Source organism: Ovis canadensis, chromosome 26 (genome assembly GCF_042477335.2).
Source record: "Ovis canadensis isolate MfBH-ARS-UI-01 breed Bighorn chromosome 26, ARS-UI_OviCan_v2, whole genome shotgun sequence".
Taxonomy (NCBI): domain Eukaryota; kingdom Metazoa; phylum Chordata; class Mammalia; order Artiodactyla; family Bovidae; genus Ovis; species Ovis canadensis.
In genome coordinates, this window is record NC_091270.1 from 52,108,642 (window position 1) to 52,134,457 (window position 25,816).

Sequence of the window (25,816 nt, forward strand, 5' to 3'; positions counted from 1 at the left end):
GCCCACCTCTGGGCTCCGCCTCCCAGCCTCCCCGGCCCACCACTCGGCGCCCCGTCTGCTCATCTCCCGGAGCCCAGCCCCCTATCTCCCCGCCCCTCGGGGCCACGCCCAGCTCTGCCGGGCGCGCGCCGGCGCGTAGGTGCGGGGCGTGAGGTTAGACGGCGGCGGGCGGGGGTGGGGCTGGGACGCGAGGGTCACGTCAAGGCGGCGTAGACAAAGGGCGGGCGCGCGCACGTCCTTACGCACGCTCCGGGCCGGCGGCGGCGGCGAGGGCGGGACGGACGGTCCGCGGAGGGATTTGGCGCCCGGAGCCCCACGCTTGGTGAGTCGTCCGCTGCCGGCTGCTTCCTGAAGGTCACGAGCCTCTAGCAGGGCTGGGGGTTTGGGCGGGTGCCCGCGAGGGCCTGGTCGGGGGACCGCGTCTCCCTGCGCCTCCCCGGCGTCGGGAGGCACCACTGCCGCTGCCGGGATGGGGGGTTCCGGGCGGTGGAGCGGCCCGCCCGTCCCCGCCGCGCCCTCCGTCCGGGGCCGGGCCCGCGCCCCCGCGCCCTCGCGCCCGCGGCGTGTGAGAGGTCATGGGGAAGCGCTTTCGCAGTAACGGCTGAGGCGGCCCCAGGATGTTGGTTTTCCGCTCTTGATACCCAAAGGAGCCCCATTTTGCCTTTCTTGGGGATTTCCCAAGCCTCGAAATCCTTGCCTTTTGGTTTTGATTTCACGCCCCCGCGAAGCATCCTCCTACCAGAGGAATTAGTGTATTTGCTGGCTTACCGTGTCACCGAGGGCTTTTAACTTTTGCCGTTGAAAAGTTAGGGGAAATGTGCACCGTATGAAACACCACACTTCTGTGGAAGACAGGCCCGTACCGGACCTTAGTGCCTCACCGCCCAGGGAAGGTCTCTGTGCCGTGTGGACCTGCTCATGAATAACTTTATTGAGGTCCGTTGAGGATTTCCCTTTCTGGGTCATTTCCCTTAATTTTGGTTGAAGTTCGAGTACCTCTGCTTAGTTCCGTGTCGTGTAGATTCTACCTCAAACCAGGAGAAATGGCATGAAAAGGAGTTATCCTTAGACCAAAGATTGTAGAAAAAGAGCCCTGTGTCAATGCCAGTTCGATATTCTTTTCTCATTTTCACAACGGTTTTTTTTTTCAATCTTGTGTTATGTAGATTTTCAGACAGAGAAGTAGGTAGAGCAGTGAACCAGCGTGTATGCCTCATCCAAACTCAAGAGCTCACCTATGATTGAGCTTGTCTCATCCCCCTCACGCCGATTTATCTCTGGGATAAATCCTTGATGTTAAAAGTAGCTTGAAAGTCAGAATAAAAATCTTACTTTATGACTTTGCATTGGGGCTGAGCCTACCATTACAAGGCCTGCAACTCAGAAGCACATAATGGCATTGAAGAAGGATCAGAAAAGGCATCTAAAATAGTTAAGCGGCTGGAGGACAGGTTAAAACAAAAGGTGGGGATGAGAGCTTCCAGAGCATCTTAACTTTCATTTCTGATGAGCCCTCAAGGCCCAGAGAGATTTCTGCAGGGAATGTAAGAAAGAGGTTGAACTGAGGCTGGAAAAGACGTCTCCCGGAGGCGGCATCTACCTCCTGTACCCTGCTGCTTGCCTTTGGGCATTTTCTCTGGAAAAGAGAAAAGTGTGAAAGGGCTGTGATTGAAAACTCTTCCGATGAAGGGCTAGGGTGGGCATATAGGATCCTTTCTGCCAAAATCTGGAATAACGAAACTTTGGGATAGATCTTAAATTATTTCTTAAGCTAGACTTGGGACAAACTGAGGCGTTCTCATCATAGCTTTGAGGAAACATGGGAAGATGCTGACCTTAAAGTGGAGTTCCAGACTCAGAATGAGAACAAACTTGAAGATTGAGATTAACACTCATAGCTATTTAATGAAGTGTGACTAGGAGAAACTGGAATGATTTTTAGGGGGGTTTACCCTTGGCTTCCCTGGTGGCTCAGACAGGAAAGAATCTGCCTGGATTACAGGAGAACTGGATTTCTATCCCTGGGTTGGGAAGATCTGGAGAAGGGCATGGCAACCCACTCTACTATTGTCTGGAGGATCCCATGCACAGAGGTGCCTGGTGGGCTACAGTCCATGGGATCACAAAAGAGTTGGACACGACTGAGCAAGTACCTTACTTACACTTGATGTTATGCTCTTGGTAGCATCAAAAACAATATCACCCTCCCATAAAACATCTTTCCTTGACATGAGCAGATAAGAATCCAGCACTATGTTCGTTATAGGTTAAACTTTTTTCTTTTAAACCATAATCTGCATTTTCTAGCATACTTTATCCAGTAAAGTTTCCTTGTCTCAAGTAAGACAGGTAAATTCAGTACTTGGGCCTTAATTTTTTTTTACCCTTAAATGCTGCCTGAGGGATGCTGTGAATTCTTGTATGTAGACTTCTCTGAGTTTGCTTGTAAGTTCAGTTTGTATGATATGACATAATTGTTTATAAATTTACTTTCAGGATGGAATTTTCTTCTGTGAGTTTGTGACCTAAATACAGTAATTGTCATGCACATCTAGCTTATGGAAATGCGGCTCCAGTGAACAGCATCTGGGTATCTTGGTAAATCATTACCTCTGAAGACATGGGGGGTTGGGGGAATTGTTTTGTTTTGTTTTGTTTTTGAGGGGCAAAGGTGGTGTGTGCTGGAGAATATGGTCCTGGTCAAGCTTGAGCTGTACTGCAGAACTGTTTCTTCAGGTAAAACAGAACCTCATCATAACAGGTCATTTACATCTTACTGTATCATTAGGCTCATGGCCGGGTGGGTACCTGAGCAAGCGTCGTTAGTGCCCTGTATAATAGCGCTTACCATGGCATGAGGAATGAATTTTAGAGTTAGGAGGAGCATTATCAGTGCTTGGGGTTCCTCATAAGTCCTTCAAGGCGCTCTTTCCTATAAAACATGGACATGCACATGCCAGCAGCCATATGGAGGCTGGCCTGCTCTCTTGGGGCACTAAGGCAATGGCACCCCTCTCCGGTACCCTTGCCTGGAAAATCCCATGGACGGAGGAGCCTGGTAGGCTGCGGTCTGTGGGGTCACTAAGAGTCGGACACGACTGAAGTGACTTAGCAGCAGTAGCAGCGTAAGAATTGTTAGGCTGTTTTGCTTCCTATTAGATGGTGAGCTCAAGATCTGCAACTCCAGAAAAGTACTTTGTAAAACGTAGGCATATAATACACTTCTGTTGACTTTTTAAATAGAAAAACAAACCAAAAAACCAGTGAGGGGACTTAAATCCACAAAAGGTGAATGACTTACTGACGGTCACACAGAGCAGAGAGTAACAGAGCTGAGCGTCCAACCTCAGACTGGACTCCTGAGTCCAGTTCTTGCCCCTTCCTTTGCACGGTTCTCTTCACACCTCAGAGGACTAGGGAGGGGAAGGTACTATATGTGTAAATGTTTTTCCTTACTCGTTGGAGATTTCATTATCTTCAGGGTCTGCCTCAAAAGTTTGTGGTCAGTGTTGAGTAAAAGAAAACAGGTAATAATCTTAATAATTTAACTCTTTTTTTTTTTTCATTTTACTTTTTTTTTTTAGCTTTTTATTTTTTAAATTTTAATATCTTTAATTCTTACATGCGTTCCCAAACATGAACCCCCCTCCCACCTCCCTCCCCATAACATCTCTCTGGGTCATCCCCATGCACCAGCCCCAAGCATGCTGCATCCTGCGTCAGACAACTCAAATTATCCAGACTCTCTCTTCAACATGTAATCAACATACAATCCCTTTGTTACATTATCTGTTTTGAATTGGAGAATAATTGCTTTACAGCATCGTGTTGGTTTCTGCCATGTATCAGCATGAATCAGCCATAGGCGTGTGTCCCCCCTTCCCACCTCCCACTGCATCTCACCCTTCTAGGTTGTCACAAAGCAGCAGACCTGAGCTCTTGTATCATACAGCACATTTCCACTGACTGTCTAATTTTACATACAGTAATGTATATGTTTCAGTAACATACAAGTTCTTAATGAGATCTTTTACATTCCTCTTTTTTCACCCTGAATCATTGAAATTCCAGTGTCTTGTTTTTACAGCTCATTTCAATTTCAACTGTCCACATTCTCCAGTGCTCAGGGGTTATACGTGGTTAGTGGCTGCTGTATCACACAGCACAGAATCACTGTCAACTGAACACAGAGATGAAAGAGTGTTTTATGTTCCTGGTAGAATGCAGGTCTGAGGTTAGAGGGTTTTTTTCCATTGCACTGGGTCTTTATTGTGTGAGCGGGCTTTCTCGAATTTCGGTGAGCGGGGGCTGCTCCTCGTTGCAGCACACAGGCTCCTCACTGGGGTGGCTTATTTGTTGCAGAGTGTGGTCTCTAGAGCTTGGGCTTCAGCAGTTGAGGGGCCCAGCTTTAGTTGCTCCATGGCATGTGGGATCTTCTCAGACCAGGACCCTGTCCCCTGAATTGGCAGTCAGATTCCCATCCACTGTGCCATCAGGGAAGTTTGTGGTTTTGGTCATGAGGTTTTTTTTTTTTCTTTCCTGTTTCAGAGATTTCTCTTTGCATATTTAGGGTTGTTTCAACCTTGTGGCAAGTTGAACAAAGAAGTCCCATGTTTTACAGATTTTGCTTTTGTGATGAAATGCTTTCTCATTTTAAGTAAGACTGCTTAGTCATAGGGGTGAGGGAGCTTGACTTTTAAAAAATGGGTAGCGACAAAACTCAGTAATAAAATAACCGAATAAAAAATAAAGATTTTCACACTTCACCAGGGAAAACATTCAGATGGCCAGTAAACACATGAAAGATGCTTCATATCGTTGGTCACGAGGGAAACAAACCTGTGAGATAAACACCTCACATCCATTAGCCTGTCTAAAATTAAAAAGATCGATCGTAACAACTGTTGGTGAGGATGTAGAACAGATGGAACTTTGGTCACTTTTGGTGAGAATTAACAATTGATGGTCCAACCAGTTGAGAAGCCGGTTTAGCAGTTTCATCAAAAGGTAAATGCTACCTCATTCCACTCCTGGGTATTTGTACTTAGCCAGGAGAAGTGAAAGTATGTGTCCTTACGTGGCTGGTAGGTAGCGGCTTTATTTGTAACAGTCCCTGACTGGAAGGTCCAATGGCTGGGTGAGTGGGTAAAGAAGCTGTGGCCTGTTCTACCCAGGGCCGCAGCTCAGCAGTAGGGACTGACATGGGCAGCAGCTGAATGGTTCTCAAAGGGATTACGCCAAGTAAAATAAACCAGACACAAAGGTCCTGAAAAAAGAAGGACAGGAAGTTGCTTCCAATTACACATATAATACTCAGATATCAAAGCACCAATTTTCAAATGGAGTTCTGAGAGTAGTGTTCAGGGTCTTAAAGCCCCAGCAAATCAAATTGTCCTTTCTTCAACTGATGACTCCAGAATAGCAATGTGTCCTGTATCTTTGTCCTTTTTTTTCTTTTCTGGTGATGTTGCTGTATGTTGAACTTGGTTCCACGTTACTTATTACCCAGATCCAACTCACATGAGGCCTTTCTGGGCAAGGAGAAAGTATTTAGGCCTTAACTGAGGTCGACCTCAGTTAAGATAATGGCCCTGAAGCTGACCATATTCCTGTCTTCTTCCCAGTAAGTTGAGTCATCCTTGAGCCTGACATGTCCTGGCTTTGTCTTGGACCATCTGTTTTATTCAGGATTGCTGTCGGCTGTAAGCATATCCCTGGATTTTCAGCAGTTGAGGTTTGCTTCACCTAGCAGCTCTGGGCTGCCCATCTCCTTGGAAATGTGTTTACACCTTTCCTCCTGAGCAGCAGCATCCCACTCAAGCAAGTTTCGTACACTCCACTCCTCTGACACGCTCGACAGCAGATTCACCCCAGTGTACGTTTCCTCTGTGTGCGTGCCTTTATTTACCATCACATCAAAATGGCATTTGCTGGTCTGTGACCTGACCGAGTAAACTCTGAAAAGTAGATACCTGCCCCGGAGCAAAGGAGAGGCTAGAACATAGAAAGACCCCTAGATGGGGACACAGATCTGAGGTGTAGTCCTGCCGCTCTAACGGGCCAGCTTTGCAGCTCGCCTCAATCACTTAACTCTTCCAAGGCTCAATAATTTAAGCCATTAGAAGAGCTTGGATTAGAGTTCTTGGTGATTGACTAATAAAGTCATGGCTTGCTCTAGCCATCTTTGGGGTTGTAAATGCCTTTCTGCAGCAGTGGTGTCAAAAGCAGATTTCTCCTTAGTGTTACGTCATGGCTTGGGAAACACATTCCAGTGCCCCTTCTCTGTAGTAACAGGAACTTAGCATAGTAGTAATGATGTGTTTTGAACATTTCCCTTGTTCTAGGCACTGTGAAAAGTGAACAGTTTTTTTTGGTAGGTGGTGTTGAACAGAAGCTTAAAGAAATTTAAGTAATTTACTCAAAGTAACAGACTGGGCTTCCCAGCACGGTGAGTGGTAAAGAATCTGCCTGCCAGTACAGAAGACTGGAGTTCTATCCCTGGGTTGGGAAGATCCCCTGGAGGAGGAAATGGCAGCCCACTCCAGTCTTCTTGCCTGGGGAATCCCAGGGACACACAGAGCAGCCTGGTGGGCTGTAGTCCACGGGGTCGCAAGAGTCAGACTTGACTGAAGAGCAGAGCACCCGTATGCGCACACTCACTCAAACTAGTAAAGTGATCAAGTTAGGTTTCAAATCCTAGTGTCTTTCTTTCAATTCCTGTCTGCAGACATTACCATATGGTCCCAAGGTGGGTAGAGTCAATTGCCCCAGGTTGGGAACTACTGCTCTAGTTTATGTTTAGTATGAGTTTTTAGAAGTAGAGTTGCTGGACCTAAGGTTATATGTAATTTAAATTCTGATGGTGATTACCGAATTGTTCTGTGTAGAGGTTGTACCCTTGTGCATGCCAGTCAGCAGTGTTTGAGGGCCTTTTCTTTTTTCACCAATAGGACGGGTTATCAGAAACTTGTTTTGCTGCCTCACTGTGGTTTTCATGCTCGTTTCTTGACAGCTGACCTTTGTCTGGGCTCTTAGTGCTTGCTAGGCACCATGTAGTAGCTTGTGGTCTGTGGATTTTGTGACATGCTTTGAAATGCCTTCCTCCCCATTCAGCCTCTTAAAGTTTGGTATTTAGTATTGTGGACAGCACCCAGGGTGTCCCTGATCATAATGAAGTGATCATAGGTGCCATTTATTGAGATCTAACGTGTAACAGACGTTGTGCTTAGTATGCTTTAAAAATACGCTATCTCTGTGTTGCCTAAGCACTTACTTTTCATACAAAGGCCTGTCTCCTTGTTTCTGAGTGGGTGTGTGACATCTCCCTGGACAGCAGGTGTGGCCTCGTGAAGTGTAGGATGTGTCACAGAGCCACCGAGAGCTGACAGAAAAGCAGTTTCTGCAGCCGGGAGTGTAGTAGTCCCTGCCTGAGCTTCCCAGGTGGCGCTAGTGGTAGGGACCCTGCCTGCCAGTGCAAGAGGGGAGTTCATCCCTGGGTCAGGAAGATCCCCCAGAGAAAGAAATGGCCACCCCTTCCAGTATTGCCGGGAGAATCCCAGCAACAGAGGAGCCTGGCAGGCTGTAGTCCATAGGATCCAGAGGGTCGGACACAACCGAAGCAGCTCAGCACGCACATGCCTGGTGATTGAGTCAGAATTGGTTTAGAAGCCTCAATTTAAATTTCTAAGATCTCTCTGTTATTTTCTCTTCCAGAACTCTTTTTTTTAAAAATATATATATAAGTTGAAGTATGTTTGATGTATAATATATGTTACAGGTGAACCATATAGTGATTCATAATTTTTAAAGGTTATACTCCATTTATAGTTATTATTGTAGAATATTGACTGTATCATCAATGTTGAATAGTATATCCTTGTAGCTTATTGTATACCTAATAGTTCATACCTCTTAATCACTTACCCTTTTACTACCCCTTCCCTCTCCCCACTGGTAACCACTGGCTTGTTCTCTATGTCTGTGAGTCGGCTTCTTTTTTGTTACATTCTCTAGTCTGTCTCTGTCTGACTTATGTCACTTGGCGTAATGCCCTCCAAGTCCATCCACATTGCTGCAGGTGGCAGCATCTCATCTTTTTATGGCTGAATGCTGTTCTACTGTGTGTGTCCCGCACATCATCTCTGTGCGTTCATCTGTTGGTGGGCGCTTAGGTGCCTTCTATATCTTGGCTGTTGCAAACAATGCAGCCTGGAACATTGCAGTGCGTGTATCTTTTTGAATTGCTGGTTTTTGTTTTCTTTGGATGTGTGCCGAAGAGTGAGATTGCTGGACCGCATGGTGCTTCTGTTTATAGTTTGTTGAGGAAGCACTATACTGTTTTCCACAGTGGACACGCCAGTTTACATTCTCACCAACAGTGTATGAGAGGCCCCTTGTCTCCACCCACGACTCTTTTCTTGTTGACAGTCATCAAAGTGTGAAGTGATGACTCTGTGTGTGCCTTTTTGCGGAAAATGTGCCTGTAGGTGTGTATGTTCACCACGACATGCTTTCATACCTTGCGTGGTATGTGGCATGGAGTGTGTGCCCTGAGCTAGTCACCCTGAGAACTGAGAAGCCCTGAGAAGTGGCCCATTTTGGGGGCTCCGGTTTGCACCCCAGGGTTGAAGAGTCTCGTTAGCTTAGAGGTGGACTGTCAGCTTCCTGGGATGAGACCACCTTCCCTCCCGAAAGGCCCAGAATTCATTGGTTCTTAGGGTTTCCTCGGACTGGCTGGACTCCTGGGGGAACGTTGGTCCAAGTGACTCTGGATTTGGCTGAAAGTGGGGGAGGTGAAGAGAAGGAGTGACTGTTGCTTTGAGCTGATGACTTCCCCTGCTTCCTGTCAAGGAGTTGCAGTTCTGTTTACGTGAAGCAAAATGGTTGCCTTTCCTACAAGAGCATTTATCTAGACACTGGTGTGACAGAGTTCTGATGTGAGCAGTTTGCCATATTTCCAGAGACTGGAGTCCGTGTTGAGGGGCCTTAAGGCACCAGGACCTCGCTGTGACGGCTGCTCCGCGATCCAGCAACATGTTTGGGGGCCCACCTGATACCCACAGCCTTCTCACCTCGTCCCTACTTCTAAGAATCCGCGGGAGGATTGTTCAGCGTTGGCCACAGAACTTGTTTGACTGGTTGCTGTTCTGTGTTCTGGAGTCTGGTACTCGGGGGTGGAATCTGGGTAGGGGGCTAGGGACAGCGGGGCAGTTTGCTGCCTCTGAGGGGATGAAGGAGCAGTGGGGTCAGGGGTTTGCAGGCTGCTGCTGTGAAGGGTCGCCTAGTAGATAGCTGAGGCTTTCCAGGCTGTGGTCTTGTCACATTATCCTTTTTCTTAAGACTGTCTATAAAGATGTAAACACTCTTCCTAGGTCATGAACCTTGTCAAAACTGGCTCAGATTTGGCCTGGGGACCTGGTGTGCCCACTTCTGAACTAGGTGAAGTAATTAGTTTATTGCTAAATGTGTTTACTTTCATGTTTTGAGGACATGAACCCAGAATAACCTTGGGAATTCTCGGTTGGTTGTGGTCCAGAGTAAAGAGATCTAAGCTCTGACTTGGGAAATCAGAGTCACCCTGTTGTCTGTCGCCTTGGGCCCATGGACCTCAAGGTGACCGTGGCCACTGTGACAGCAGCTCTCCACTGGCACGGGGGTGGGGGAGCCGGACGGGGATGTGGCCCTGGGATTAGGCTGGAATTTGACAGGTTTAAGGAAGACAGTGACTCAGCAGATTGACTTGATTTTAGTCTCAGAAATAGATCTGAATTCCTGAATGTCCTTTGGGACACTGTTAGAAATCTGGCGTGTACCGACAGCTTGACCAGTTTATAGCAATGGGCAACCAGGTTTGTACCTTGGATTCTGAGAACAGCAAATTCTGCTACAGGAATCCAGATTTGTCTTGTGGTTTCTCCCTGGTCACAAGAAGTTCTATGCAGCTTGCCCGACATGGAGGAAGTGTTAATGTAGCTCAGGGTGTTTGAGAGAGAGGAGGGCCTGGGGGTTACAGAGCGGGGCTGGGAAGTGGGCGCCCTCGTCCACGTGCCTCCTCTGCTGGTTGCAGCTGTGCAGCCCCAGGCAGCTTCCCCCTCTCTGCCTCTGTTCCCTCACCTGTCCACAGCAGGGCTGACAGTAACTCCACCGTAGGGTGCGGTGGGAGCTCGGTGAGCTCAGCGTCCCTATCGGTGGTGTTGCGTGAGCGTTAGCAATGACCGTGTGGAAGCGGAAGTGGAGGACCACTGCCCCTGAAACAGCGTTGTCTTAGTTTCCCTGCCGGGGGTGTGGGACGTGGTGGGAGCAGTTAGGGGTCAGGGAATGGGGTCCGGGTCTCCCCCGCTTAGTTCCCTAAGTGGTAAAATGGAGAGAATACATATTGACAGGTCGTGAGATAACATGAGAAAGGCCTCTGAGCTCTGTACTGCAGTGGACAGGACTCATGGTGAAGTCAGGCACCTGCTCACCTGTTCCATTTCTTGAACTGTTAAATGTACTGGAACCGAGCCAGAAGGAGATTGGTATGAGGACAGAAATGTTTGCCAGAGAAAAGTGAGAGGATGCTCCCACGTTTGGAACAAGGGACAGTATTAAGTGAAAGAAGCCGAGAAGGCTACATCCTGTAAGATTCCAATTAGATGACATTCTGGGAAAAAAATCTTAACTGAAGACTGTGAAAAGATCGGTAATTTCCAGGGGTTGAGGGCAGGGAGGGATGAAAAATCAGAGCCCAGAGGATTTTTAGAGCAGTGAAGATATTGTGTGCGCTACTGTAATGATGGGCACATATCACTGTCCACTGTGCAGTTGCCAAAACCCTTAGCATGTACAACCCCAAGAGTGAGCCCTAATGCAGACAGCCTTTCTAATAGCAGAGTGGGCGGAGCCCCTGGTGGTCTAGTGGTTATGAATCCGCCTGCCAGTACAGGGGACACAGGTTTGATCGCCAGACCGGGAAGGTCGCACCTGCTGCAGAGCAGCTAAGTCCACGCGCCCCAGCTCCTGAGCCTGGACACAGCCCTCGAGCCAGGCGCTAGTGAAGCCCGTGCGCCTGGAGCCGAGCTCACACCAAGGGCAGCCGCCGCAGTGAGGCGCCCGGGCCCCGTAGCTGCAGAGCAGCCCCTGCTTAGCACAGCCAGAGGGAGCCCGAGCGCGTCAGCCAAGACCAGCACGGCCAAAGCCAGAGCCAGAATAAGAAATCTTAAAAAAAAAAATGTGGCCAGAAAGCCTGGAGGAGTTAACCTACGAGGAAAATGTGACGGTATCTCGTGAAACTAAAACTGTACTTCTGGGAATCCCCTGGTGGTCCAGGCGTTAGAACCCCGCACTTCTACCACAGGGGCCACAGGTCCGATCCCCTTTTGGGGAACTCAGATCTCACAAGCCACACAGTGCAGCAAAAAAAAACCCTGTATTTCCCAAGTCAGAAGTGGAAGACAGATGCGGTATATTCTCACATAAATGTGGCGTCCAGAAAATACGAACTTGCAGAAACAGAAGAGTGGTGGTTCCCAGGGGCCAAGGGGTAGGGGAGATGGGGAAATGCTGGGCAAAGGGTCAGTGTGCGCAGTTATGAGATGAGAATGTTCTGGCGTAGTGATTACAGTTGAAAGTTGCGGAGAGGGTAGATCTTACATGTTCTCACCACATACACAGAAAAGGTGACTCTCTGACTAACACTCTGCTGCTGCTACTGCTGCTGCTGCTGCTGCTACTGCTGCTGCTAAGTCGCTTCAGTCATGTCCGACTCTGCGACCCCATAGACGGCAGCCCACCAGGCTCGTCCGTCCCTGGGACTCTCCAGGCAAGAACACTGGAGTGGGTTGCCATTGCCTTCTCCAATGCGTGAAAGTGAAGTCACTCAGTCGTGTGTGAGTCTTAGCTACCCCATGGACTGCAGCCCACCAGGCTTCTCCATCCATGGGATTTTCCAGGCAAGAGCACTGGAGTGGGGTGCCATATCAAATCCTGCTTTGGCTCTGCAGAGTTGCTTAGTGTTAATGTGTCGGTTTTGTCAGTTCAGTTCAGTCGCTCAGTCGTGTCTGACTCTTTGCGACCCCATGAATCGCAGCTCGCCAGGCCTCCCTGTCCATCACCAACTCCCAGAGTTTACCCAAACTCCTGTCCATCAAGTTGGTGATGCCATCCAGACATCTCATCCTCTGTCGTCCCCTTCTCCTCCTGCCCCCAATCCCTCCCAGCATCAGGGTCTTTTCCAGTGAGTCAACTCTTCACATGAGGTGGCCAAAGTGTTGGAGTTTCAGCTTCAGCATCAGTCCTTCCACTGAACACCCAGGACTGATCTCCTTTAGGATGGACTGGTTGGATCTCCTTGCAATCCAAGGCAATCTCAAGAGTCTTCTCCAACACCACAGTTCAAAAGCATCAATTCTTCGGTGCTCAGCTTTCTTCACAGTCCAACTCTCACATCCATACATGACCACTGGAAAAACCATAGCCTTAACTAGACGGACCTTCGTTAGCAAAGTAATGTCTCTGCTTTTGAATATGCTATCTAGGTTGGCCATAATTTTCTTCCAAGGAGTAAGCATCTTTTAATTTCATAGCTGCAGTCACCATCTGCAGTGATTTTGGAACCCCCAAAAATAAAGTCTGACACTGTTTCCACTGTTCCCCCACCTATTTCCCATGAAGTGATGGGACCTGATGCCATGATCTTAGTTTTCTGAATGTTGAGCTTTAAGCCAACTTTTGTCAGTAAATCAGGGGAAATAAAAACAAGAGTTACTTTTTTCCCTTAAACCTAGATTTCCTTTTCCCCTGCAATTCCGTCTCTAGGAGGTTATCCTGAAACTGTATTTGCATGTGCATTTTGTATGCTAAATCACATAGGCTCATTGCATTGTTTATAAGAGCAGAAGGGCAGAAACATTGGTGTCCACCCTCAGGAGAGAGCCGTAACCGACTCACGGAGCATTCTTGCAGCTGAGAACTGTATACCTGTCTACAGGAAGGACGCTCCGTTGGCGCGGAGGCAGTACTGTCTCAGGACGTGTCAAGCTAGGAAACAGGACGGAAAGCAGCGTTCAGCGCAGGCCTCCTGCTGCCTGGGCGGCTGGGGCAGGAGCGGTCCCTGACGGTGTCCTGGGGTGTGCGGGGTGGTCTCAGGAAGCATCCGGAGCGTCCTCATGTTGGGACTGCTTCTGCGGCCCCGAGCTCCCGGCAGTGGGGGACAGCGAAGAGGCCCGTCTTCTCCTCGGAGTGTGCCCTCTTTATCTCTTGAAAGGTGTCTTGTGTCCATATATTTTCTTTTCCTTAATTCATTTTTTAAATTTGAGGTCTGTGATGATTTTTTTTAATTGAAGTGTACTTGATTTATGGTGTTGGGTTAGTTTGTGCCGTGCAGCAGAGAGACTCAGTTTAGGCATATACATACGTTCCTTTTCATGTTCTTTTCCGTTATAGTTTTATCAGGACACTGCATATAGTTCCCTGTGCTGCACGCTGGGATCCTGTTTTCTGTCCAGTCTACATGTAGTGGTTTGCATCTGCTGAGCCCAGACACACGTGTATTTCCTGTTAGAAAAGTGTGAGCGGCCCCAGCTGGTACTTAGACCAGCGGGGTTGAAACCTAGATGAAACGCCTGCGGTTTTCGTCCACGCCCGCACACACCGCCTGTTTGCCCTGCCGGCTCCCCTCGACCTTGGGGAAGAGGAACGGCCCCGGCGCTCGGCCCCCACCCCAAGCGCAGTGCGCCCCTCCCCTTGGCGCCGTTTGTGTCGCATGCCTGACGGTGTTTCTGTCTCCTCCTCCAGCTTCGGCAGCATGTAAGCAACTTCCTGCCAAGAACCCAGGTCACCGCCGAGAAGAGGGCCTGAGGGAGGAGCATCCAGAGGAGCCCGATGCCAGGCGCGCCTGGGATTACACTCCCTGCGGGCAGCATGAGTTGTTCCCTGCCAGTGCCTCTGTGCCCCTGGCAAGGCCTGTAGCTCTCCGGGGAGGAGGGTCCCGGGAGCAGCGCGCCAGGAGCCCCCAGAGGAAGGATGGGGCCAGATGTGAACGCAGTTTTCAGCTTATGAAGGAGTTTTAAGGAAAACAATTATTTAATTTCCACTTATTCACGTTCACAAGACTTCTGTGGGAAGTGCCAGCGAGTCACACCCCCTCCCCATCCCCACTGGAGTTATCAGGCTTTTTCTGGCAGCACGTTGAACTCTTCTTGGTACTTCTGGCAATGACAGACCTTCAGGACAGATTTATCTGCTAAATGCTCTTGGGCAGGAGATACAGGGAAACTTCTGGAAGCAGTGCCAGCAGAGCAGAGCCCAGAGCGCGCCCAGGCTGCTCACTGGCCGGGCTGCCCCACCTGGGCTGAAGACTGAGCCCGCCCCGTCCGCCTGCAGCCTGTCTCCAGGGAGGCCCTCGGGGCCACCTTCTGCACTCACCCTCTGCCCAGTCTCCGTTCCAGCCGTCGAGGGATGCGAACTTGGGAATGGAGTTGGCCCTCCCCAGGCCGGTGCTGACGGAGAGGACCATCTGAGGCCAGCTTTGTTCACGGGGAGGAGGGCGCTGGCCTGGCCTGCATCCCCCACCATGTTCCTGCTGCTGCCTTTCGACAACCTGATTGTCAGCCTCCTGGGCATCTCCCTGACTGTCCTCTTCACCCTCCTCCTGGTTTTCATCATCGTCCCTGCCATTTTTGGAGTCTCCTTTGGTATCCGAAAGCTCTACATGAAAACTCTGTTAAAGATCTTTGCGGTGAGTATGCTGTCTACAAACGGTTGCTTCCCCGAGGAGAGGAGAAGTGCCATTAGCCCAAAAAAAAAAAAAAAGTTGTTTCTGTCTGGTTGGTTGTGAGCTCTCGGAGGGACGTGGAGAGTATGGGTAGGGTGGGAAGGAAGTAGCATTTTGAGCAGAAAGGGTAACTAACATGAGCTTGTGAAGCCTGTAGCAGTCTTTTCCTTTGAGCTCAGGTACTTGCATGTTTGGTCCATCTGAGCAGAGGGACCACACCTGGCCTATATGTTTCAAAAGGAGGGACTTAGAAACAGTCACTGCGGGACACCGCCTGTGATTATGTAACAGATACTGAAAGTCAGAGCTGCTGCTAGCGTGCTGCCTCACTGATAAGTATGGGAGAGTCTCTCTTTTCTGTTTCAAACATCTATCTTAAATAGGTTCTTAGACTTCAGGCAAAAAGAAGTCACAGAAAAGGGCATTTGAAGAATTGTGCTAGTTTCTTTAAGACAGAGAAGAAAAATATTTCCTAACATATGTCAGAACCTAAGTAGTTAGGCCGCTGAACAAAACTGGTCATGGGGTTAAGGAAATGGGCAAGAAGTGGTATTTCCTGGAAGTTGATCTGTGCCGTGAGCTTTTCAGTATCTCTTCGGAGGTTTGGTAATTGATGAGCAGTATCTGTTTTCAGTAGTCACCAGATCTTCAGCTGTTCTTTTCTACAGCTGAGACCATGTGTAACTGGGGAAATGCACTCGTAATAGTGAAAACACTGCAGGTGTATTTGTTCAGATAGTATCTTATAGTTCAGAATAATTTCACTTGCTGTCCTTTGGTTCTCTGTAGTTCTGCAGTGGACCAGGGTGTCTTATCAACGATAGATTTTATCAGTGAAGAAATAGTGATTCAGAAAGATGAAGTGAGCCAGATGAAATGCTCCATTACAGCAAAAAATATTTCTATGTATATTATTGAAACTTGTGTTTTGATATTTAATATTTGTCTAAGAATATAACTTTTTCACGTTTAAAAAATTGAGGTGAAATTGACACTATGGAAGATTAACCATTTTAAAGGGAACAGTTCGTCAGCATTTCCCGTAGTCACAGGGTTGTATGACAGCCACCTCTGAAGTCCCAGAGCCTCTTCATCACTCCAAAAGGAAACCCCATGTTCATTAAGCAGCTGCGTTTCTGTCCCCTCCCCCCACCCCCCGGCATCTGGGAGCCGTGAATCTGTGTTCTGTCTCTGGATTTACCTGTTCTTGGTATTTCATATTAATGAAATGCTATAAAATGTGCTCTCTTGTGAGTGCTTTTGTTTAGCATAACTTTGTAACTCGTGTCAATACTTTGGTTTTCGTGGCCGAGTAATATGCCACTGTGTGTGTGTACTGTGATGTGCTTTCCACTCATCCATTGATGGGCTGTTCACCTTTTGGCTCTTGTCCATAGTGAGCTATGGTGGGCTTGTACGTATTGGAGCACTCGCGTTTGGTACGAAGATTTCTGAGCACTCCATATGGTCTCTGGGGGTATCTTTGCTACTCAGAGAATGCTCTGAGACCAGCAGCTAAGTGTCACCTACGACATTGGAAATGCAGGCCACAGGCCCCCTTCAGACCTACTAATTCGAATCTGTGCTCCAAGAAGCCCAGGTGCACAGTAAAGCTTGAGAAGTGGCAGTCTAGTCAGTCATTAGTATTTGTTTTAATTAATTATGAAATATGATTTTCTTGAACTTTAGTCCAAGAAAATCTTCAACAGAACCCAGGGTTCCTGTGAGCCAAGTAACTGCCCGCACCCCCTTGCTGCTGGAAAGCGTACATCAGTATGGAGCGAGTCGGGCACCTGATAGCTCACAGCGATGGCGAGTTTTTATTCACACTTATTTAAGCACGCGATTAATTCATAGACCTATGGGAATCCTTATTTTCAAAACAGAAAAATAAGAGTAATCAGATCAGAGTCCTTGTGTAGTAGCTAAATTCTTAAAATTTGGGTCACTTTGGGTGAAGAAGACCTAGAATATATGTACATTCCCTATTCCATTTTGAAAATGTCTCCTCAAATCAGTATTTTAAAGTTCCATGGGACAGGTATTCCTGAGCCATCAGAGACTGCTGACCACATCTTGAAAATCACTGGAAATGGAAGTCGTGTGTACGTGTGTGTGTGTGTGTGTGCGTGTGTGTGTGTGCACGCGTGCGCTCATTGGTGACCTCAAGATTTCAGATTTCAGGATCTCAGTTTGTACCTCGTATTTCCTGGAGGTGTGTGTCAGGCGCTTGGAGGGTTCTGGGTATCCCAGGGCTCCTGTCCTGTTGAGCTTCCTGGATGATGATAACAACTTGGCTGTGAGCCCAAGTAAGGGGTGGGTGAGGAAGGGCTGATGCGTCCCAGCAGGGCCAGTGGGTGGTTCTGCAAGAGTGGTCCTTCCTCACCGTCTGAGCAGGGTTGTTGCTCTGATTTGATCTTGGTGGACATTAAGAACTGAATGCCATTTTTATCAGCAGTAGTATGAAATACAAGTTGGATTTGGCCAAACTGATTTTAGATCTTGGAAATACATCAGGGTATCCATGTATACATCTAAAATACACCTAAACTTGTGGGTGGGTGCTTTTAATAAAGACAGCACCTTTAGTTTGCCTTTTTTATCATCTTCATCCCTTCATAAACTGGGGTGCTCTGTGTGATTTTGCAGTGGGAAGGAGGCTTAGAGATCATCTTCATTTCGTGGGTCTCTTACTGACTACACATCTGAATGACCTGGGGAGCATTTAACAAATGACTTGTTTGGGAGCACTCGACTACCCCCTGGAAAGTCTGGTCTAACTGATTTTGGTGGCATTTTTAAAAAGGTCCCCCAGTGACTCTAACATCTACCATCACGAGGTGGAATCTGATTGACTTCCTCCAGAGTGGGGCCCTCCCTTGGTGAATGTTTCTAACCTACAGAGCATGGTGGCCTTGACGCTGTGTGACCTGTGCGGTTAGGGTGGAGCGACAGCACAGCTTCCACCAGACTCTGGAGACTTGCCCCCGAGCCCGGCTGCCACGCCACGAGGAAGCCCAGGCCCCATGGAGTTCCAGCTCCCAGTTCTGGGGAGGCTGTGACGAACGACAGGCTGATGGCATCAGCTGCCACCCTCGGGAGCCCACGGGCCTTCAGGGAGTTCCAGCCCCTGCCTTCAGCCTCCACCAGCCCATGCCAGACCCTGTGCGGTTTGCAGATTCAAGAGCAGAGTAAATAGTGGTGGTATTTTAAGCCAGTGGTAGATAACCAGACAAATAATAATAGTTTTGTGTTGCCTTTTGGTTGTGGTAATATTTTATGGTGGTCTTAGCAGCCTGTGCCTATAATTTTCTGTCTGCATTTTCTTTTACAATCTTATCAGCCAGCTGTTCTGCACATTTACTAGATAATCTTCATCAAGATGAATCAAGCTGGTTGTCTGGTAGTCTGCACAGTGCATCAGGCCGTGCTTTTGGAGGGCCTGAGTCAGTGCAGCTGGTCTGCCACGATGGCACGCCTCCCTGCATGCCTTGGTGCACCTGCCCAGGGGCTGGAGGGATGCGTAGTCGGTGTCTTTCCTCCTGGGGGACAGCTTGCAGGTCCTGTTAACGCTGAGTGGAAATGCTTTAGTTTTCTTAATGTTTGTGCTTCAGGTTTATTACACAGCACAATGGTGGTGATAATGTTTGGGGTACAGTTCCTAGAAGTGGACTTTGAACTGAGTTGAGAATGATTTGGGAAAGCAGTGAAGAAAGTCTGTATATAAAAGAGAAAGATAGGGGTGAGGAAATGACTTGAATTTTTTGCCCGATGTCAAAGCGATTGACCAGGTCAGAGGAGGCGGCTGTAATGTGCTTTGACATCAGGCTCCACAGCAGAACTGGTTGGAAACCAGTGATGGAGGTGAGGAGGTCAAAGAGGCTGAACAGGCAGTGGCATTGTGGTGGGTAGGTGCGACCCTTTTGAGGGTTTTCTTACCAGCTGTGAGACGACCTAAGTCCTCAGACCTGGCAGTCTGCTTCCTCCAGGGAGTGGGAGCATGGTGCATGCCTCCTTCACATGGTGCAGGTCCAAGAGGGGATGTGTGTCAGCGGCACCCCCTTCCCACCCCTGTGGGAAGGGTGATGCCAGTGTGACTGGGGGAAAGTAGCTCAAAGGATGAACGGAAGGAGATGAGAGTGAGATTACGGCGGGGAGGAGGCTCAGAAGTGGTTTTGGAGACCTTGATGAAGAGAAACCTTGGTCATTGGTGAATTAAACCCAGTCCTTTTTGACTGCCTAAGTGCTGCATGGCACTTGATCAGACTCCGCTGCCCTGCACCTCTGGGTGGATTCTGGCGTCTGCCCACTGAGGCAGCTATAGTTGAGTAGGAAAGACTGATGTCTGCCTACAGAACCGATTCAGAATGTGACACCAGTTAAAATATGCGGGTGGGGATGATCTCTGACTGCAGGAGTTGGGGAGGTACCATTTCATCTATGATTTGGCATTTGAATGGATTTACAAAGGAAGCAGTGCTCTAGGAATGTAGTGGGTAGAGGCGAGCAGGGGCAGTCTGGTTTAGAGACAATGCCTGGCTCAGGATAGGAGAGCCATCAGGTTCCTGGAGGGGCTGGGATAGCTTATAAAACCAGCTGTTCTTTAGGCTTTGAGAAGCCATTGAAAAGCCCCTGAAAGCCCAGGCCAGGGGATGAGACCAGTGTGCGTCATTTGGCTTGAAGGGAGGAAGGAGCACAGTGGAACCTGTCGCACCTGTGTAGGTAAGAGAGGCCGGTGGTGGCCTGACTCAGGCAGCTGGGGAGGAAGCGTCCGGGGCGGGCTGAAAGGACTGGGTGGACAGATGGGCAGCTTGGGGATCCCAGGAGGAGGGCGGGTGACAGGGAGCACGGTGGGGTCCGGGCATGTGCATTTGCCTCTCCCTCTCACACCGGATGTGAGGGCAGAGGGATGCTGGCACATGGTCACGACCAGCAGGTGATCAGAAACATGAGGTGTGAAGTCAGGATTGTGAATTTGATGGCAGCTACCAAGTTATGGAGAAGGAAATGGCAACCCACTCCAGTATTCTTGCCTGGAGAAGAGGACAGAGGAGCCTGGTAGGCTACAGTCCACCGGGTTGCAAAGAGTCGGACACGACTGAGCGACTTCACTTTCTTTCTACCAAGTTATTCCCTCATAGCTCAGTTGGTAAAGAATCCACCTGCAATGCAGGAGACCCTGCTGGGTCAGAAAGATCCTCTGAAGAAGGGAAAGGCTACTCACCCCAATATTCTGGCCTGGAGAATCCCGTGGAATGTATAGTCTGCAGGGTCACAAAGAGTCAGACACTTTTTCACTCACTGAGCGATTCTAGCCAAAGCAGGGAGGGAAGAGAGACTTGTTAAAAGGTGCTATCTCTGCCGGGGAAGTGGGAGAGGGTGGGGTGCTGGGAGCCTGGCTTCTCTGGGGGCTGATTCTTGGGCATCCACAGTCTGGTCGGGGAAGGGGCGGTGCAGGCCAGCTGGAGAAGAGGGGAGGTCTCGCTGAGACAAGGCTGCAGAGGCTGTCTGGCCTTCCCCGGGTGCTGGGCTTCTGAGCAGCAGCACAGCAGAGTGACTAATCAGCAAAGATGCACCCGTCACCCCACCCACCTTCTAAGGGTCCGGCCTGCCTGTCACCTGCCGAGGGCTGTCTTGGGTTTAGTCTACAGGGCAGTGTGTCTGTGCCCCTAACAGTCTCTGTGCAGGAGAAGCTGAGAAGGCAATAATTAAGTAATCTGACCCTGAACAGGGACTCAAGTGGCATGTTGGATCAAGGGAAGGAAGAGGAGATTTTGGCAAAATGAGCTCTGGACCTGGGGCTCTCACTTTATTCTGGATATCTGCATACGATACTTCTTAAAAATGAGGCTCAGAGAAGCCGGGCGTGCCATTCTCAGACGTTGCTGATGCCAGCACCCCCTCCCGAGTCCCTTCGCCTGGCAAAGCAGCCGGTCACTGGGTGCCTGTCCCAGGCGGCCCCTGCCCTGCCCTCTGCCCCTGTTCTGCTGACTTCAAACCTTCACACAGACACATTTTGTGATGTCCCCGAAGTTTGGAAAAGCAAAGCTGGAAGAACAAAGCAGGAGGACAGGAGGATGTTTACCATGGAGCCAGAAGCCACAGGCTCACTGAACCAGCATCTTTCCAGTTAAAGCAGAAGCAACAGCCTTCTGGAACTTTCCATCCTGAGTCGGTGCTCACAGCTGTCTGCTCTGGGGCTCCGGCGGCCTGGGGCGTGTGCTCCCTGCCTGTCACAGTCCGACCCACGCGCCAGCACTGAGGTTCTCTGACTTGGGCCTGCAACACTGAGGCAGTCTTGGCCAGAATGGAGACGTTCTGGGCGATCGAGCTGTGTCTTTGTACCAGGCTTGGCCCTGAATCGCCTCTTCCCTAGATGGCATTCCCAGGTGGGAGTTCGTCTTCCTGCACTGCAGCAGTTATGTTTACATTTTCTTCTAGAAAAAACGTCCTCCGTGCCAGAATCCATCAGGGGCTAAGAACCCGACGGGTTGTGTGTGTTTTCCCGTCTCAGACCTTGGCGTGGGTGGCTTTGTAAGCGGTCTGTCTTCTCTGGACCATGGCATCCGAGAGGTTTCCGCACGCGCTCAGGTCGCTGAGGAGGCGCACGTCCTGCTGCTCGCTCCGCCACCCTGCTCACACCTCAGGCTCTGCCAGCAGGGTCTCACAGAGGCTTTGGGCTGTGTGGATTCTGCGGCATCGTGGAGGGACAGGGTTCTTCTCTCCCTAGCATAGCTGTGGAGACAGGAGTTTGAAAGGACACCTTTGAAATGCGGGTTCTGTGTCCTTGTCGTCGCGGTCCCGGCGTCAGGCAGGTGCGAGCTGGCATGCTCGCCCCTCCCTCCTGCTAGTAGGAGCCGCCCAGCCCCGGGCTCTCGGGTGGCACTTAGGGTTCTGATGAAGGGTGAGAGGCTCTCGGAGGAGGCTCCCCTGTGGTCCCTGTTACTTTAGTAAGATGAGGGCACTGGGGGCTTGCAGTCTCCCAGAGCCTGTCACACACGGCCTCTCATGTCCTCGCCAAGGGACGGTCGATGCACCTTCATCCAGTTTTGTGGGTGAAAGAGACCAGCGCGATGGGATGAATTGCTGAAGGCACACAGAACTCTTGAACTTGGGATTTGAACCTAGTTTTTTTTGCTTAACTTTTTTTTTTTAATTAACACTAAGCTACTTTCAAGCTTTTTATGTCAAATTGTGGCGTTTCCCAGTAGATATTACTCAGAGGGTAAATGGACAGTCCACGTATACATAGTATTTAAATCTTTTATCAACTCAAAAGCTAAAATTGTTGCTTTCTTGGAATAATTTGGGAAGCAGGCAGTACCTTCCTGGACGATTGGCTTTGCAGTTGGCGAAGAGCTGTCATTTGGCAGAAACAAAGGAAGCAGTCCAGGTCGTCAGGGACAGGTCTGCCCGGAGGAGAGGGCTCCGAGCTTCCCCAGAGCCCGCGCTCCAGGTGCAGTCTGATCCGGGGTGATTGGGCTTGAGGCTGCCACAGACCGGAAGTGGAGGAGCCCCCTGAGAGGGGAAGGGGCTCACCCTGTGTGTTGCTGTTCCCCTGCAGTGGGCTACCTTGAGGATGGAGAGAGGAGCCAAGGAGAACCACCACCAGCTTTACAAGCCCTACACCAATGGTAAGACAGGGCCCCTGGGCCCCCCACCCCACCCCTGCTCCCTGCGGCAGGCAGGGAGTATGCCCTGAGCATTTCTGACGCCCTTCTCCCAGCGGACCACCTGACAGGGCTGTTCTCTTGCAGGAATCATTGCAAAAGACCCCACGTCACTAGAGGAAGAGATCAAAGAAATCCGCCGGAGCGGGAGCAGTAAGGCGCTGGACAATACTCCTGAGTTTGAGCTCTCGGACATTTTCTACTTCTGCCGGAAAGGAATGGAGACGATCATGGACGACGAGGTGACCAAGAGGTTCTCGGCAGAGGAGCTGGAGTCCTGGAACCTGCTGAGCAGGACCAACTACAACTTCCATTACATCAGCCTGCGGCTCACCGTGCTGTGGGGCTTGGGCGTGCTCATCCGCTACTGCTTCCTGCTGCCGCTCAGGTGAGGCCCGGCCCACGCCCCGTGCTTCCACTTCAGAGGAGGCTGGTGGAGTCCTCCCATCAGCCAGGCCGTCCGGCTCTCGGAAGGGTGCCCGGGCTTGTCCTTTAGAAGGGTCCTGGGTCGTCTGCATAGCAGACAGAAATAAGAAATAGTTGAGTTTCTCAAAGACAAGTTGCTTGTCTGGACGGACTAAGCCCAGGGACGGAAGCACGGTGTTCTTTGTGGCCCCCCTCCCCGGGCCTGGCTGGTTCTTTCCTGCAGCTTCTTCTCCAGGACAGAGGCGATATTGATCTCCCGGGTCTCTGTGCCATGTGCTGTTCTGAGTAGGCCTTGCCGGCTGCTGGCACCTTTGGACCCTACTTCCTGCTGCTTCACAGAGAAGCTGTGCTTTTGCCAGGGGTTAAAGCCAAGGGGAAGAGGGAGGCTGCAGGACAGCAGGTGCCTGAGGGCAGCATGGCCAGCCATCAGCTGCCCTATCCTTCTGGCTGGTGCCGAGGCGGGGGTGTCTGTCAGCTGAGAACCAAGTCATGGCGCCCTGTCCCAGGAGAGTGAGCGGCCCTGGTTCCGATCCCGGTGGGAGCCCTATGTGAGCCAGTGATCACGTCTGGCGTTTTCACACATTCAGGTCTACACTCAGGGCAGGAGTTTGTCTGCTGTACTGTAACTTGTCTTCTCGTTACAGGATAGCTCTCGCTTTCACGGGGATCAGCCTCCTGGTGGTGGGCACAACGATGGTAGGGTACCTGCCAAACGGGAGGTGAGCGGAGCGTGGGTGTTGGACTCTGCGGGTACCGCTAGCTCTTAGATGGAGTCAGTAGCTCCATGGTAACTAACTCGGCAGCACAGCTCTGCCCCCCTCACTGATCTTACCTGTGACTGTTCTTTTTGCCCTCCAGCCCTCTCATTCCTCCAGCTTTAAAGACAAAACAGAGAAAGCACAAAATGGTTGTGTCCAGGGCTAGCAGGCTTTACAAAGCAAGTAGTTGAGTTTTGAGCATTCTACTGTGTTGATGAATTGTCAAGAGGGTAAGAAGTGTAGGTAGGTAGGTAGGTCCTTTTTGTTTGCTTTCCCCCCCTTTTTTAATTTTTTTATTTTTTAAGAAATGGGATCCTTCTGGGAAGTTCTGGGGCTGGCAGACCTCTCTTCTGCCCCAGCTGGTGGGGAGGTTTGACTTTCTGGCCTCCGCCTGCCTCTGGCTGTCACTGGCAAAGACTCTAGGGGACTCACCTTTGCTGGAAATTCTCGGGCTGAGACTTCTGAGTCCATCACCCGCGGTGAATATGAGCCGTCCTCATCATTTCTTCCTTTGTCTGTAGACAGAAAGATGCTAATACTTACTGTAGACACTAATAATCATAAAAATACTTCTATATACAGTTGCAAAGGGCGTAGGCAGCGATGGTTAGATGGTTAGACCCGGCACCCTTTGCTGACTTCCTGTGTGCACGTAAGGTGAAAGCAGAGCTCTCTGTCCCGTTGTCGCAGGTTCAAGGAGTTCCTGAGCAAGCACGTGCACCTCATGTGCTACCGGATCTGTGTGCGCGCCCTGACAGCCATCATCACCTACCACGACAGGTGAGCGTCCACGGGGGCGCAGCCTGGCACGCAGGGTGGCGCTGCCGGAACTTGGGGGCTGGACCCCCGGCCAGATGCGCGTTCCAGACGCATCGTCTCACGCAGATTCCCCTTGCTCCTTGAACCTTGTGAACAGGAAGAACCGGCCTAGAGACGGCGGCATCTGCGTGGCCAACCACACGTCTCCCATTGACGTCATCATCCTGGCCAGCGATGGCTACTACGCCATGGTAAGGCCTCCCTCCGAGAGTCCTCTAGCTGGTCACGGCCGGGAGCTCTGTCTCCAGGGGGTGAGCGGGCAAGCGTGCTTTCAGACTCGGGCCCCAGCCTCGGCTGTCACCTTGGTTTCCGTGGCCTCAGGGGCTCGTTGGGACCTGGGTGCTGTGAGCCGAGTGGCTGAGCACGTGGGGAAAGTGGAGGTGGGCAGTGGAAAGGCGGGTGGAGGTGGGGAGGGGGGTTTTCTTTTTTCCCCCAGACTTTACACTTTTTATTTTATGTCGGGGTGTAGCTAGTGAACAGTGTTGTGGTAGTTTCAGGTGAACAGCAAAGGGGCTCAGCCATACGTATACATGTATCCGTCTTCCCACAAGCCCCCCGAGAGGGGATTTGAAGGGACGGGGCGCAGAGGCCTTGGAGAATCCGCACAGGGAGGGCATTTGGACACAGAGGGCTCTGCTTCACGGTTCTTTGTAGGGTTTTACGTTGCACATCTGCTGTCACAGGTTAGAAGGAGAATTTAAATTCAGAGAGTCTAACTAACAGTGGTTTCTGAACAGTAAGGAACCTCTGGTTACCAGTAAAGCGTAGAGGGAAGGAGGTTGGGGACCGGGGACTTTGTGTGAGGATGGTCTCGCTGCCCTTGCCCCTTTGCGAGCAGGTGGGGCAGGTGCACGGCGGCCTCATGGGAGTCATCCAGAGAGCCATGGTCAAGGCCTGCCCCCACGTCTGGTTCGAGCGCTCGGAAGTGAAGGATCGCCACCTGGTGGCCAGAAGGTAAACGAGCGGCACGTGCGTGCGCACAGCCCGATTTTAGGGGAGGTGGTGCCTCCAGCCTTCTCCACTGAGCCCAGCTGCTTCCGAATCTGAAATGTGGACGCTAGAAAGTATGGAGACTGTAGTGTTAACGAGTTAGTAGTGTTTTTAACCTTTTTTAAATTTAATTCCTTGAACCCATTGTCATAACAACCTACAAACTTTTAATGTGGGTTCAAATCTCAAAATGAGCTCACTGTCACACATGAAAGCACACTTTGAGCAATAGAATAAAGTGCAGCTCTGTTTCCAAGGAAGATAAAAGGCAGACGTGGCACAGGTTAGGGTGAGAGCTTAGTGTAACTCGAGGAGTCGAGGCTCCCCTGAGACCCGCTCCCCAGGGCCAGCGGGCCGCCCTGTTCCCTGCACTGCGTCTCAGGGCTACAGGGCCAACCAGC

At 50.3% G+C, this 25,816-nt stretch overlaps 1 protein-coding gene across 2 annotated transcripts in view; it reads left to right on the forward strand.

Moving 5' to 3' along the window:
• Positions 1-25,816, forward strand: part of GPAT4 (glycerol-3-phosphate acyltransferase 4) — a 30,864-nt gene continuing 5,048 nt past the window's right edge. The window contains exons 1-8 of one of the 2 annotated variants that reach the window (XM_069573059.1): positions 1-322; positions 13,774-14,716; positions 22,317-22,386; positions 22,510-22,810; positions 23,493-23,567; positions 24,297-24,386; positions 24,523-24,616; positions 25,264-25,379. In XM_069573059.1, the coding sequence (XP_069429160.1) occupies positions 14,552-14,716; positions 22,317-22,386; positions 22,510-22,810; positions 23,493-23,567; positions 24,297-24,386; positions 24,523-24,616; positions 25,264-25,379 (911 nt within the window). In that variant the 5' untranslated portion in view covers positions 1-322; positions 13,774-14,551. Of the gene's footprint in view, positions 323-2,495; positions 2,599-13,773; positions 14,717-22,316; positions 22,387-22,509; positions 22,811-23,492; positions 23,568-24,296; positions 24,387-24,522; positions 24,617-25,263; positions 25,380-25,816 lie in introns of those variants that run through there. The other variant, XM_069573060.1, reaches the window with a different exon arrangement.